Source organism: Podarcis tiliguerta (genome assembly GCF_965153285.1).
Source record: "Podarcis tiliguerta genome assembly, chromosome: 16".
In the NCBI taxonomy this organism is placed as follows: domain Eukaryota; kingdom Metazoa; phylum Chordata; class Lepidosauria; order Squamata; family Lacertidae; genus Podarcis; species Podarcis tiliguerta.
In genome coordinates, this window is record NC_139549.1 from 19,757,811 (window position 1) to 19,771,159 (window position 13,349).

The 13,349-nt window shown below is 46.9% G+C and overlaps 1 protein-coding gene across 2 annotated transcripts in view; it reads left to right on the top strand.

The window, feature by feature from the left end:
• Nucleotides 1-13,349, top strand: part of KSR2 (kinase suppressor of ras 2) — a gene marked incomplete at its 3' end in the record, with an annotated part of 182,392 nt that overhangs the window by 125,539 nt on the left and 43,504 nt on the right. For both annotated transcript variants that reach the window (XM_083417455.1, XM_083417454.1), the window contains 2 exons: nucleotides 5,447-5,495; nucleotides 6,883-7,244. In XM_083417455.1, coding sequence (XP_083273581.1) covers nucleotides 5,447-5,495; nucleotides 6,883-7,244 — 411 coding nt within the window. The remainder of the gene's footprint in view (nucleotides 1-5,446; nucleotides 5,496-6,882; nucleotides 7,245-13,349) is intronic.

The following is a 13,349-nucleotide window of genomic DNA, read 5'->3' on the forward strand; positions in this document are numbered from 1 at the left end:
GGTGAGTTCCAAAGGCCCAGTTGTTCTGTTGCACAGAACGGATTTCCTGATGAGATGCTACACAGGAGACCCTCTCCTGCAGAACTCGGTGACCAGCTGGGTGGTATATAAAGGGAGAGACAATGTTTTATATATTCTTCCTCCACTGATTCTGCCTCTCAGTGCTGTGGCGCTTATGTCCCGCTTGCAGGCTTTCCACGGGCATCTGGGTGGCCACTGTGAGAATCATAGAATCATAGAATCATAGAGTTGGAAGAGACCACAAGGGCCATCGAGTCCAACCCCCTGCCAAGCAGGAAACACCATCAGAGCACTCCTGACATATGGTTGTCAAGCCTCTGCTTAAAGACCTCCAAAGAAGGAGACTCCACCACACTCCTTGGCAGCAAATTCCACTGTCGAACAGCTCTTACTGTCAGGAAGTTCTTCCTAATGTTTAGATGGAATCTTCTTTCTTGTAGTTTGGATCCATTGCTCCGTGTCCGCTTCTCTGGAGCAGCAGAAAACAACCTTTCTCCCTCCTCTATGTGACATCCTTTTATATATTTGAACATGGCTATCATATCCCCCCTTAACCTCCTCTTCTCCAGGCTAAACATGCCCAGCTCCCTTAGCCGTTCCTCATAAGGCATCGTTTCCAGGCCTTTGACCATTTTGGTTGCCCTCCTCTGGACACGTTCCAGTTTGTCAGTGTCCTTCTTGAACTGTGGTGCCCAGAACTGGACACAGTACTCCAGGTGAGGTCTGACTAGAGCAGAATACAGTGGCACTATTACTTCCCTTGATCTAGATGCTATACTCCTATAAAAGATATATACTCCTGAGAAGAGGATGCTGGAATAGATGGACCATTAGGCTGATCCAGCAGGCTTTTGTTATGTTCTTATAACCTGGTCCCAAGCTCTATTGGGCTTTGAACCTCAGAATCAGTGCCTCAAACATCCACAACGCTATTAAAAGTGAATAAGGTAGATTTATACACTGCCCTTCATCATAAGATCTCAGGGTGGTTCACCGAATAAAATGCAAGACAGAAAGGATAATGAATATGCACAATAAAACAATCAACATTGAAATATAAGTCTCCCTAATTAAAATATGCAATGGAACAGATCTCCTGTGTCAATTCTCTGTGCCTTTGGGTCCCACATGGGAATGTACGGACTCCATCCTTTGCTAAAATACAGTAATGACTGAAAAACAGATCCATGGAGCCCCTGGCTTTGACCGCTGCTCGTAACTTGATAAGCTTGTGTTGGATTGCAAAGGTCAAAGCGAAGGGAACGCAGAGCAGGGGACAGCGCTCTTGATGCGGGAAGCGACCGGCCTGCCAGTCCCACTGGGAAGGCTTCTTCTCCCAGGCTTTTAGGCAGGAGTAATTGACTTCTCTGCGAGGCTCGAGATCTCAGAGTGGCAGCTGTTTGTGCGCAGCAGATTAAAGAATCCTCCGCTGCTCTAACTCGGGGCTTACAGACGAATTGCCAAAGTCGGCTCCCGCTTTTAAAAATTAATGTCTCTCCTCTCCCGCCTCCCCGCCTCCCCCCCCCCCGCTCTGCCCCACAAACTTACTGAAGGCAATTCAGCCTTTGCAGGTGTTTGTGTAAAGTTGCAGGCAAATGACTCCCAGAAGGCTTTGCTCTCGCTTGCTCTCCCTGCCGAGAAACCCTTGATGGAAAAGGGACCTGTTTGTGATGGCTGCCGCACCTGAGCTGAAGGCAACGGCGTTTCTCCTTACAGGGAGGCTCAGCCTCAGCTTAGTTTTTGAAATTTCAACCAAGACTCAACTAGGGACGGGCAGATCGGTCAATTTTGGTTCTTTTCATTTTCCAGTCTCCAGTTCTCCACATTTCCATTCCTGTTTGAGATTCCTTTTTTTTCTAAATCCCCATGAATATTCATCAGTATTCTAGTAGGAATTTGTCCTAACGTACCCAATTTTGAATGCTGTTTTGCCTAATACTGCATATTTTTGCAAAGCGATTTCTCCTAACAAAATGCACTTTTATACATTGCCTTCACTATCGCATTATAATTATTATTTACCAGCCCTTCGCCCTACCGTCCCAGGGCAGGCTGCAACATTAAAGCGCAATATTAAAAACAGTTTGAAACAACTTAAAGGTAAAGGTAAAGGGACCCCTGACCATTATGTCCAGTCATGACGACTCTGGGGTTGCGGTGCTCATCTTGCTTTATTGGCCGAGGGAGCCGGTGTACAGCTTCCGGGTCATGTGACCAGCATGACTAAGCCGCTTCTGGTGAACCAGAGCAGTGCATGGAAACACTGTTTACCTTCCCACCGGAATGGTACCTATTTATCTACTTGCACTTCATGCTGAACTGCTAGGTTGGCAGGAGCAGGGACTGAGCAACGGGAGCTCACTCCGTCGCGGGGATTCAAACCGCCGACCTTCTGATCGGCAAGCCCTAGGCTCTGTGGTTTAACCCACAGCGCCACCCGCGTCCCTTTGAAACAACTTACAACCACAAAAATAAGGTGGGTCTTAGAAACCTAAAGCTCAAGGATCAAAAGTCAGGGTTAAGAGTTGCATCTTCAGCATTCTCCAGAAGCTGTATAGTGAAGCTCTCACAGTGAGGGAACTGCCAGAAGGCCCTTGGAGCTGGACCTCAGTGTCTGGGCTGAACAACAGTGGTGGACACACTCCTGAACTGGGAGCTATGGGGTAACTTGCTCTTAGGTGACTCTGTAGATCGATGCCATCTAACCAGCCCTGCAAACAAATCGGGATGAATGCTCAGTGAATAGTTTCTCCCTGGAACCTCTCACCATCAGTCTTTATTGGTCTAAGAAGACAATCTCTGGGCTCTAAATTCACTCCTCGCTGTTGCATCATTAAAAGGTGCCCTCTCTGTTCATCTGAAATACGAAATGGAGAGAGTTGGACTGGGAGGAGAAATAATGTTAGGTGAGGAGCTTTGTGCTGCCAGCGCCTCGGCTATTACTGCAATCTCTGGCTCCAGGCCTGGGGGAGATTAGCTGGCAATCAATGAAAACACAGGTGAAAAATGGAATCGGCAACTAGGTGTATTCCCTAGGAGTGAAGCCAAGTGGCTCATACCACTTGTTTGCAATAATTTGAAGATCCCTCCGAAATAAACAGGACTCCAGAGACATGACTGAGGAATCAACATTAGAAATGGCCTGAGCATGATTCTTAGGGGGCTCAAGAGGGATGTTCAATCTTCTTCCCTCCAAGCCAGTGTCAATTTTGTGGCTAACTTTGCCTGCTTCTTAGTACATTGCATTTTGCTTGCATTCGGAGACGCTTGCAAAATTCTCCTCGTCTGCGTTTCGGCATTCCAAAATCGCCTGATTTTGTCTTTGAAGTGGAAGTGCACAGTCAGGAATGCACTGTGGCCCCCTGCTTTTGAAAACAGCAGCAATGACACCATTTAAAATATAAGTAAAAATGCATTTGCTGTTCGCAGGAGTGTTTCAGTTACTTTAGTTTCTCCCCCTCCACATTGATTGCCATGACACCAAAGGAAGGGTACAGAGGTAAGATGCTAGTTTTGGGACACATCAAGGGCAAACAATCTTCAGTTAGGGGAAGTTCAACTCAGCCTTCCCTCTAATGGCAAATGTGGGTGGTTAAGTGCCAATCAGTTTGAAAGCAAAATGGGCTTTCAAAAACAAGGCAGTGGTTTCAATATGGTTGAGGTACACAAAGTAATAGGGGTGTATAAAATTATGCATGGGGTAGAGAAAGTGGATAGGGAAAAGGTGGTCTTCCTCTCTCATAATACTATCTCTCAGGGACATCTCATGAAAATGGACATTGAAAGATTCAGGATAGACAAAATAAAGCTCTTCTTTATGCAGTTCATACTTAAACTATGGAACTCCCTCCCATAAGGCAGGACCTGGCCTTGCTTACATCCTTGGACAAAGGTGATAATGAGTCTCAGGCCACATTCTACATTGAAAGCACTAGGTTACCTCTTTAAACACTCCTGGTTTCCTCCAAAGAATCCTGGGAGCTATAGTTTTGTGATGGGGGCTGAGAGTTGTTAGGAGGCCTCTCTTTGCTTCCTGGAGCTATAATTCCCAGAGTTCCCTGGGAAGAAGGTTTGAAGGTTAGACCACTGCAAAAACTAGTTCTGAGATGGCAATGGGGGCCTCCAAACAACTCTTGGCACCCTTAACAAGCTGCAACTCCCAGAAACCTTTGGGGGAAGCCACAACTGTTTAAAAGTGGCATCATAGTGCTTTGAATGTATGGTGCGAATGTGGCTTCTGTGCATACAGAGACGCGTTTCATTCTGCCGGAAGTCCTTGAGATAAAAATGTCCTTTGTCCACAGACACCCCATCTGTCATTACGGCAAACAATTTGCTTGTCAATCAATCAACCATACCTATATAAATTGTTGCATATCTTCCCATTGTTTCACCAGTCATCAGTATGGCTGGCTGGGTCAAACAATCATTTCATTTCAGATGAAAACCCTCATCACGGACATGTCATATTTCAGAAAACTAGTGGCCTTTCTGTTAGTGGGGGTGGGGAGCGTGCGGAGGGAAGAGAAATTATGAGATAAGCCCCAACCTCATATTGGGTCTGGCCTCCCATCAAACTGATTCACAAGAAATGACTCTTTGACCTGCAGATCTATTTATATTTTCACTGAGCTTCAAACGTATTGTTGCTGTTCGGCAAAATTAACTGTGCTTCGTTGATGACATGCATTATAACACAGGGATAATTTCGTCTATAAGGTTGTTTGGTTGGTGTTTCCTCCCTTCTTCGTATTATAAGCCTTTGAGCAGTGACCCATTCGATTGTTTGAAGGGCGTAAGAAGAGAACAGCATCCCATAATTCTTGTTACGTGACTTGCTGTAGAAACTGCAGCCCTTTGTTCATTTGCAAAGGGAGGCAATCTCCCGCGACCCTTCTCCAGCCCCCCATTCAAGAAAATTCTGGGGGAGCTTAATGACTCTTGCCATGGAGACCAAGGTCCCATCTGCATTGTACATTTAAAGCAGGATCATCTCCTCACAACTCTCAGCACCCTTAATAAATTATAGCTCCCAGGATTCTTTGGGAGAAGGCATGACTGTTTAAACTTGTATGATACTGCATTCAATGTGTGGTGGTGCAGATGCAACCTCAGTTAGACATCCTTCAGTCCTGTTGACATCAATGGGACAAGTTAGTTACTCATGACAAGTTTGGTCCCATTGATTTTCAAGTGGGAATAATTCAGCCCTTAGAGCATCTGTTTTGCATGCAGAATGCCCAAAGCTCAACCCCCTGGCATCTTCAAGTTGGACTGGGGATGTCCCCTGCTTGGAGACCCACTGATGGTCAGTGTTGACAATGCTGAGCTGGATGGACCTTCTGTAGAAGGTAGCTTTCCCTGTGCTCCTGCTGCTTCTAACTTTCAAGTCTTAATAATTTGCAACATTTGGTTTTCTCTGCAGCCTGGAAGGAAACCCATTACTTCAAATTGAAGTGGAACCAACCTCTGAGGTAAGATGCACACAAGGAACTGGTGACCACCCCATCCATCCCATGGCCTCAATTCAGGGGTCCAAAATCAGGGTGACCCATCCCACCCTGAATTTGATCCCAAAGTAGCTTGAGGGCAAGGCTTTTTTTTTTTTACCTAATTAAACGTATAGCATCACCTCTCCCACCTCCACTCCTGACCAAGAGCAGGGGGCTTAATTCTGCAGGTGTGCCTTTGCAAAGGAGAGCCTTGCAGCAGGCAGAATCGGCGTCTGTGCTGAACAGCTGTTCAGCAGAGGTGCTGATGCTGCTCCTTTGCAAGCATCTTCTCTGCAAGGAAACCTCTTCTGAAGGAAAGCCTTGCAGCAGGCAGAATCGTTACCTGTGTTCAGCACAGGCACCGATCCTGCTCCTTTGCAAGTGGCTCCTCTCCCAAGAAATCGCTTGTGAAGGAGCACCCTGCACCACACAGGAAGGAGAATCATGTGGTGGGTTCCCCCCTATTCCTGGGAGTCAGGGGCCTTTTGTGGGTTTTCCCTGCCTCTCCTTCCAGCTTGATGCTCTGCCCATTGGCAGTCACAAAATACTCTGGGCCATCTAACCTGACCTGTAGTGATCTGTGGTTGTCTCGCACCAACACATTTGACACCCAAGCCCGTCTTAAGAGAGTAGAATCATAGAGTTGAAAGGGACCTCATGGATCATCTAGTCCAACCCCCTGCAATGCAGGAATTTGCACCCATATGGGGATCAAACCCATGCCTGCTTTTTCAGGGCTTGTCAGGTATCCATAGCTTGGGGACTAGCTGATGCTGTGCTGGATCGTTGGATAGGCTAGATAAAATAGATTCTAAAACAGGTGTGGGAAACCCTTTGGCCCTCCAGATGTTGCTTATCTGCATCTCTCGTCAGCCCCATAGATCATGAGCAATGGCCATGGATGATGGTAGTTCAACAACAGCTGGCGGGCCAAAGGTTCCTCATATCTGCTTTAAAACATCATTGGGTGGCCTCCAGCTTGTGGGCTTAATCAGACCCACCAGAGCTGCACATTTGGCCCTTGTGGCTGTTTTGGTCTAGCCATGCCCATATTTCCTACAACCGATGTTGTATGGGACATCTGGCATAGGGCAGGTAAAAACAAGGCTGGTCCAAAAAGGGGGTTTCAGGCACCACCAGTCCACTGATTTGTGCCACCTGTAAATCCCTGTGCACAGCTTTTTCCATGCCCTACAATCAGCTGATTGCCAGAGTTTCGAAGTGACGCACACACATGGGATGAAAGTGGGTCACCTGACATCATTGTGCCGTCAGGTGATTGAGAAGTAAATGGTGTCCCCGTGCAGGGACGATGGATATCATCTCCACTTGCATTAAAACAAATCTCTCTTGTTTTCCCCGCCCCCAGAATGAACAGGGAAATGATGAAGAATCGGAGGACGATTTTGAGGAGATGAACCTCTCGCTCCTCTCTGCCCGCAACTTCCCCCGCAAGGCCAGCCAGACCAGCATCTTCCTCCAGGAGTGGGACATCCCCTTTGAGCAGCTGGAGATTGGCGAGCTGATTGGAAAGGGCCGTTTTGGGCAGGTCTTTCACGGTCGCTGGCACGGCGAGGTGGCCATCCGCCTGATCGACATTGAGCGCGATAACGAGGACCAGCTGAAAGCCTTCAAGAGGGAAGTGATGGCATACAGGCAGACGCGGCACGAGAATGTGGTGCTGTTCATGGGGGCTTGCATGAGCCCTCCCCACCTGGCTATCATCACCAGGTAAGCCATATCACTTAAGTACCACCTTAGGTATGGGAGGAAGCAGCAATTTCCACCCCGTCCTGGATTCCTTGCAATCAGCGTTGTTTCCATTCCGCTGCAGTTTGGCTTCTGCTAAAACCTGCACTGTTCTTCTTGCTGTCTGTGATGGCTGATCATTAATTACGTGATTAATTTTGATGCATTCCAGTGAAAGGGAAATGTCAAAGAGTGGCTGGGGAAACCCAGCCAGATGGGCTGGGTACAAATAATAGAATTATTAAAAATTATTATTATTATTATTATTATTATTATTATTATTAAAAACAATGCAGTAAATCATATAATAATTTGGATAACATTTGTGGGCTAAAAATAACAGCCATAGCAAATGCCAGTTGCATTCACTGTTGTTGTGCAGCAGATTGCACAACAAGGATCAGCTGTTGCGCTAGAGAATGGAAAAATCGGCTGTGCGAGAGAAAACAGAAAGATTGTTGTGCAACATACTTCACAACTAGAACCAGCTGTTCCACAACTAGCTCTCCCTTGCAGCATTGGATTCCTTTGTTGCGCAATCTGTAAACTCTTGTGCTAGTGGACAGGAAATGTTGGATAAAGCCCCAAATGCGGAAATTTCAGGGAAGCAGACTTTGGCTAAGCATCAGGAGCCACTTCTTGGTAGGATACTGGCGACGTCACTAGGAGAAGCTAACCTGTGGAATTTACTGCCACAAGATACAGTGACATCCTTGGATGGCTTTAAAAGAGGATCTAACAAATTCATGGAGGATAAGGCTATCAGTGTTTACTTGCCACAATGGTGAGTAGTAATGCTTCTGAATGCCAGTTGCTGGAAATCACAGGAGGGGAGAGGGCTTTTGTGCTTGGGTCCCGCTTGTGAGATCCCATTGGGGTATCTGGTAGGCCATGGTGGGAACAGGATGCTGGACTAGATGGGGCATTGGCCTGATCCAGCAGGCCTCTTCTTGCATTCTCATCCATAGGGCTGTGATGGATTTTAAAGGGATGAATCCAACAAATTCAGAGATGATAAAATGATCAATGGTTACTGCTCATGATGGCTATATGTCACCTCTGCATTCAGAAGCAGCATATAACAGGAGCCCAGGGAGTGTGCCAGCCATTGGATCAACATCTGAGCTTGCTAGCCATTGCCATCTGTGCTGGTAACCCATGCCTTGCTTGTGTACTGTATTGATTTTAATGTTTATGTTTCAAGCAGAAAACAAAACCCTGGTCCAAGTACTGCAGCCAGTATGGGCCAGGACATTGCACCCCCTAAACCCCCAAATGCCCCCACAACACCTGGGATCTCCCTCCCTGAACATGGTTCACCTGTCACAGGGATGGGCACTTTGCATGCCTTTAGATAAACAGATGATTCCAGATAACCTGCAAGACTGCAGGATATGCCTCTCCAAAGGAAGGCATCTGTGCAAAGGTTGCCCCGACTTCCCCACCTGTCCAACATCAGAGAGTGCAAAACTGCATTTAAAACACCCCCCTTTAGTGTGTTCACATCGAATTGTGAGTTATCTCTCGGCTAAGAGGCTCTGCTTGTCCTGGTGGAAATCCGCAAAGCACATCCAAGGTCTTATTCTTGACAGCTTGATGAGCCAGCTCTGCTACGACTGTGTGCTTGATGCCTTAATCTTGGTCTGCAGGGTTTCCTGCTCGGCTCTCTGTCAGTTCCCAGCCTCCTTTCTAAGGTCAAAGGGCAACATGATTGGATTGCCCTCAGTCTAATCGGGACATTCTCAGGCCACCATCACTGAGTGTTTATCTTCTTCAGCTGGGAGCTGGTCTTCCTCCCGAGGCTTCTAGCTCAGCTCATTAAATCGATACGTGAAACGTTTCTATTTGTGCCTGCTGTTTTCATGAGCTGTGGTGTGAGGTGCACAGGACATCCTGTATGTGTTTTGCATTGCTATGGACACCGTGACTTCGTTGAACAGACCCCCTGATGGTGCCTGGTTGTTGTGGCAAGCTGTGAGTCATGAAGCAGACTGGAATTCTCTTCCCTTTCAATATTGTTACACTCCAATCTCTGAATGATGAGAGATTCCATTGGTTCTCAAACCCAATCTCTGAGTGATGAGAGGTTCCATTGGTTTCGAGGACTTACCCAGGGTTCGGTTTCCTTGGAATTAAGGTCAGAGGAGACTGTGGTGTCTTTAGGATATGTGCTTTTCTTTACACATATATACAGCCTGAGCATAGGATGGAGGGGCTCACAGCATTAACACCCCAACAGTTCTTGCTTCCCCATTTGGTTTTCAAGGGAACCCCAAAGTCCAGCTTATCTTTGGCAGAGAGCAAGACATGCTTCATAGTCTTCAGCTCCCAGCAGCACACAGTTCTCACCTACACAGCATCCCTGACTGATTGTTCTTTACTTAGGAAAAGGCTCACCCATTTGTTTCTATGGCAGCGGAACAACTTCTTTGGATATGCTAAATTGTGGTCCTTAGTTAGCCAGTCTTACCCATTAACTTGACAAAGGAATTGGTTGGGCTGGTTTCCTCCTATATCCATACAGATACATGATCACTGCTTTGGAAGGAACCCAAGGTTCCATCAAGACTGAATCCCCCCAAACTCTTGAGAATATGTTTTGGGTTATGCCATAACATGGAGGATACTGAAAATGGTTATCATATGGGAACTAATCCATACAATTTCCATGATGTGTATTAATATTGTTGTTGCAAAGTGCATCCTAAAACTGAAACAACATGCAAACAAAGCCAACAGTGGCTAAACCCAAACAGCAGCTATAAAATATTGTTGTGCTGCAAAAGATTGAGAGCTGCGGGGTTGCACTTCCTTTCCTCCTCGGGCTCAGATTTCCTCCCTGATGGCCTTAATCAGGGTTTTCTCCTGTGAAAAGAATAAGGTTAAAAGTACACTGGGTCTGTGTGCTAGCCTGGGAACCTGTCAATTAAGGAGAAAGAGAAACTTAACCAGGACTCTACTCTCCCTTTGATTGGCTAAAAGCTTGGGCGAGGTGGTGAAAATATTGTATATACATCAAGCCAGAAAAAAAAAAAGAGTAGTTAGAGAGTTGAAGCAGAAGAGTGGAGGAACTGAAGAGCTTAAAGACAGAGAAGCCGCTTGGAGCACTAAGGGATATGTAACACTGGGAAGTGTTGTTGAGCACAAGTGGGGGACCATAGCAAGAAGGAGCCAGGAGGCAACCACAGAAGCTAAACTGAGGGATGCAAAGTTAAAGAAGGCAGCCGGAGAGAAGAAGATACACGCTTGGGGGGGGGGGGAGAGTAGTAATAAAGTTAACAAGAAGGAGGGGTTGCTTTGACTGGTTTGCAGTCTTCTGAATGCCACCAGAACTCTTCACCAAGATGTGAAACTCAGATTTGAGAATGATTCCATGGTTCCATATTGCGTCTGAATGTGTGCTTCTTTCATGTGGCATAGAGATTTTCCACATCAGGACTCAGGAATGAGCACCCCTAGAAAGAGTGGTGCAATGATGCCTCTTCAGGTCCTTAGGGGGTCGGGCATCCTGCTCCAGAAGGGGTCTGAGAAAACGGCATGAGTTCGGCAAGAGAGGCAGGACTATGGAGAGCTCCAAGTGGAGTCATGAAATGACAACCCCCACCACGCTAGAGAGGTTGTACACCAGGCTTCCTCAACCTTGGCCCTCCAGATGTTTTGAGACTACAATTTCCAGCATCCCTGACCACTGATCCTGCTAGCTAGGGATCATGGGAGTTGTAGGCCAAAAACATTTGGAGGGCTGAGGTTGAGGAAGCTGTTGTACACTCCCAAGATCAGGAGACTAGAATGTTAAGGTAAAAGGATGCAGGTGGCACTGTGGTCTAAACCACTGAGCTTCTTGGGCTTGCCGATCAGAAGGTCGGTGGTTCGAATCCCCGCGACGGGGTGAGCTCCCGTTGCTCTGTCCCAGCTCCTGCCAACCTAGCAGTTCGAAAGCACGCCAGTGCAAGCAGATAAATAGGTACCGCTGTGGCAGGAAGGTAAACTGCATTTCCGTGTGCTCTTGTTTCCATCACAGTGTTTCTGTCGCACCAGAAGTGGTTTAGTCATGCTGGCCACATGACCCGGAAAGCCCTCGGCCTGAAAATGAGATGAGTGCTGCAACCCCATAGCCGCGTGGACTTAACCGGCCAGGGGTCCTTGATCCTTACCTTTTTTCAGAATGTTATTCCGGTGAAGGTCTGGAATCTACCAAGGATTCATTCAATTATACTTACAGTGGTACCTTGGGTTACAGACGCTTCAGGTTACAGATGCTTCAGGTTTATAGACTCCGCTAACCCAGAAATAGTACCTCGGGTTAAGAACTTTGCTTCAGGATGAGAACAGAAATCGTGCTCTGGCGGCGTGGCGGCAGCAGTGGGCGGCCCCATTAGTTAAAGTGGTACCTCAGGTTAAGAACAGTTTCAGATTAAGAACGGACCTCCAGAACGAATTAAATTCTTAACCTGAGGTACCACTGCATTTACTAAAATATTTATATACCGCTGTATCATAGAAATATCTCACAACAGTTTACAGCAGTATAAAAACATGAAACCATGCAGTAAAATCATTTAAACAAATTTTTAAAAAGTTGAAAGCAAAAGAATTAAAACTAATCTCAGCAGGCCATTGTGGGGGATGTATTCTTCATTGCCTGCCTAGGCCCGGCAGAATACAAAAGTTTTCAGAAGGTGTTTAAAAGCTGGCGCAGAAGGTGTCTGCTGGATCTCTGGTGGCAGAGCATTCCACAGGACTGGGCCGATGACACTAAAGACTCAGTTTCTTGTTGTTGCAAAATAAGCCTCAAGAACTTAGAATCATAGAGTTGGAAGAGACCACAAGGGCCATCGAGTCCAACCCCCTGCCAAGCAGGAAACACCATCAGAGCACTCCTGACATATGGTTGTCAAGCATCTGCTTAAAGACCTCCAAAGAAGGAGACTCCACCACACTCCTTGGCTTGGGGAATGACCACCGATGCTCCAGCAGATGATCTTATTGATTGAGCTGGGATACGAGGGTTCAAGTGGTCCCTGAGGTACAATGTACCTAAGTTGTTCAAGGTTTTAAACCTGGCTCTGTAGTAGCAGTCTGTGTAGCTGTTTTAACAATGGCATCACATTTAAATAGACTGCAGACAAACCAGGTTTTTTAGCTAGCGTTCCATAAATTGGGTCAAATCTATATTCCAGAGGTGCTGGAAGAGCTGGGAAGCCTCTCAGAGGCAATCTTCAGAGGAGGAACACAGAGGAGCCTCAAGCTGTGGAGGTAGCAGCAGTCCTTGTCCCAGGGGCTTGCCCCTCTCTGCTGCCTCTGGCAGAGCAGTGTCCCCTGAGGTTCATTCTGCAAAGATCCTTAACACAGGACAAGTTCTCCGATAGCAATGCAAAGTTTCTGTCCATTTTACAGAAGTTGCAAGCAAGTTGATGTAGGGATTCTTTGGGGGGCGGAAAGGGAATCAGTAGAATGGCTGGTAGGTTTTCGCCCCAAGGGAATAACAGTGTGCATGCTTGGCATTCATTTTAATTAGTTTTCAGCAAGAACAGATGCAGACGCAAGTGTGGCTTGGTGTTCCGAGATGTTAAAAAAAGGAAGAAGTTCTTATCTGACTTTCCCTCTAGCCTGCTATTGTCTGTGACTAGTGGGAAGGTCAGGTAAGAGCTGGGCTTTAACTGCATCGGCTGGTGGGTGGAACTTTCTCCAGCCTGCACTATTTCCTTGTTCCTGGAGCTCAGAAACATCAGGTAGCTGGAGAAAGGATGGGGAGATGTAAGGAAAGGAAGGGCAAGAGGCAGCGGATCCTGAAAGGGAAACAGGGTGGTGATGGTGATGGGTCTAGGATAAGGTAAGGATTGCAGACCAGACTACAGAAGGACTCAGTGCCTCTCCCCTGCTCCTGTGCAAGCCTACGAGACTGGGTGGGTTGACCATGTGCCTTGGAAAGAATGGGTCACATCCCCTTTTTAGTCCTACTCAGAGTAGACCCATTGAAATTAATGGCACGACTAACCTGGGTTCACCCGTCATGCACTTGGCATGTTTTTAAATGGACAGATGGTTCCTGGTGTCGTGTCAGTCTCCAGCATTCTCAGTCTCCAA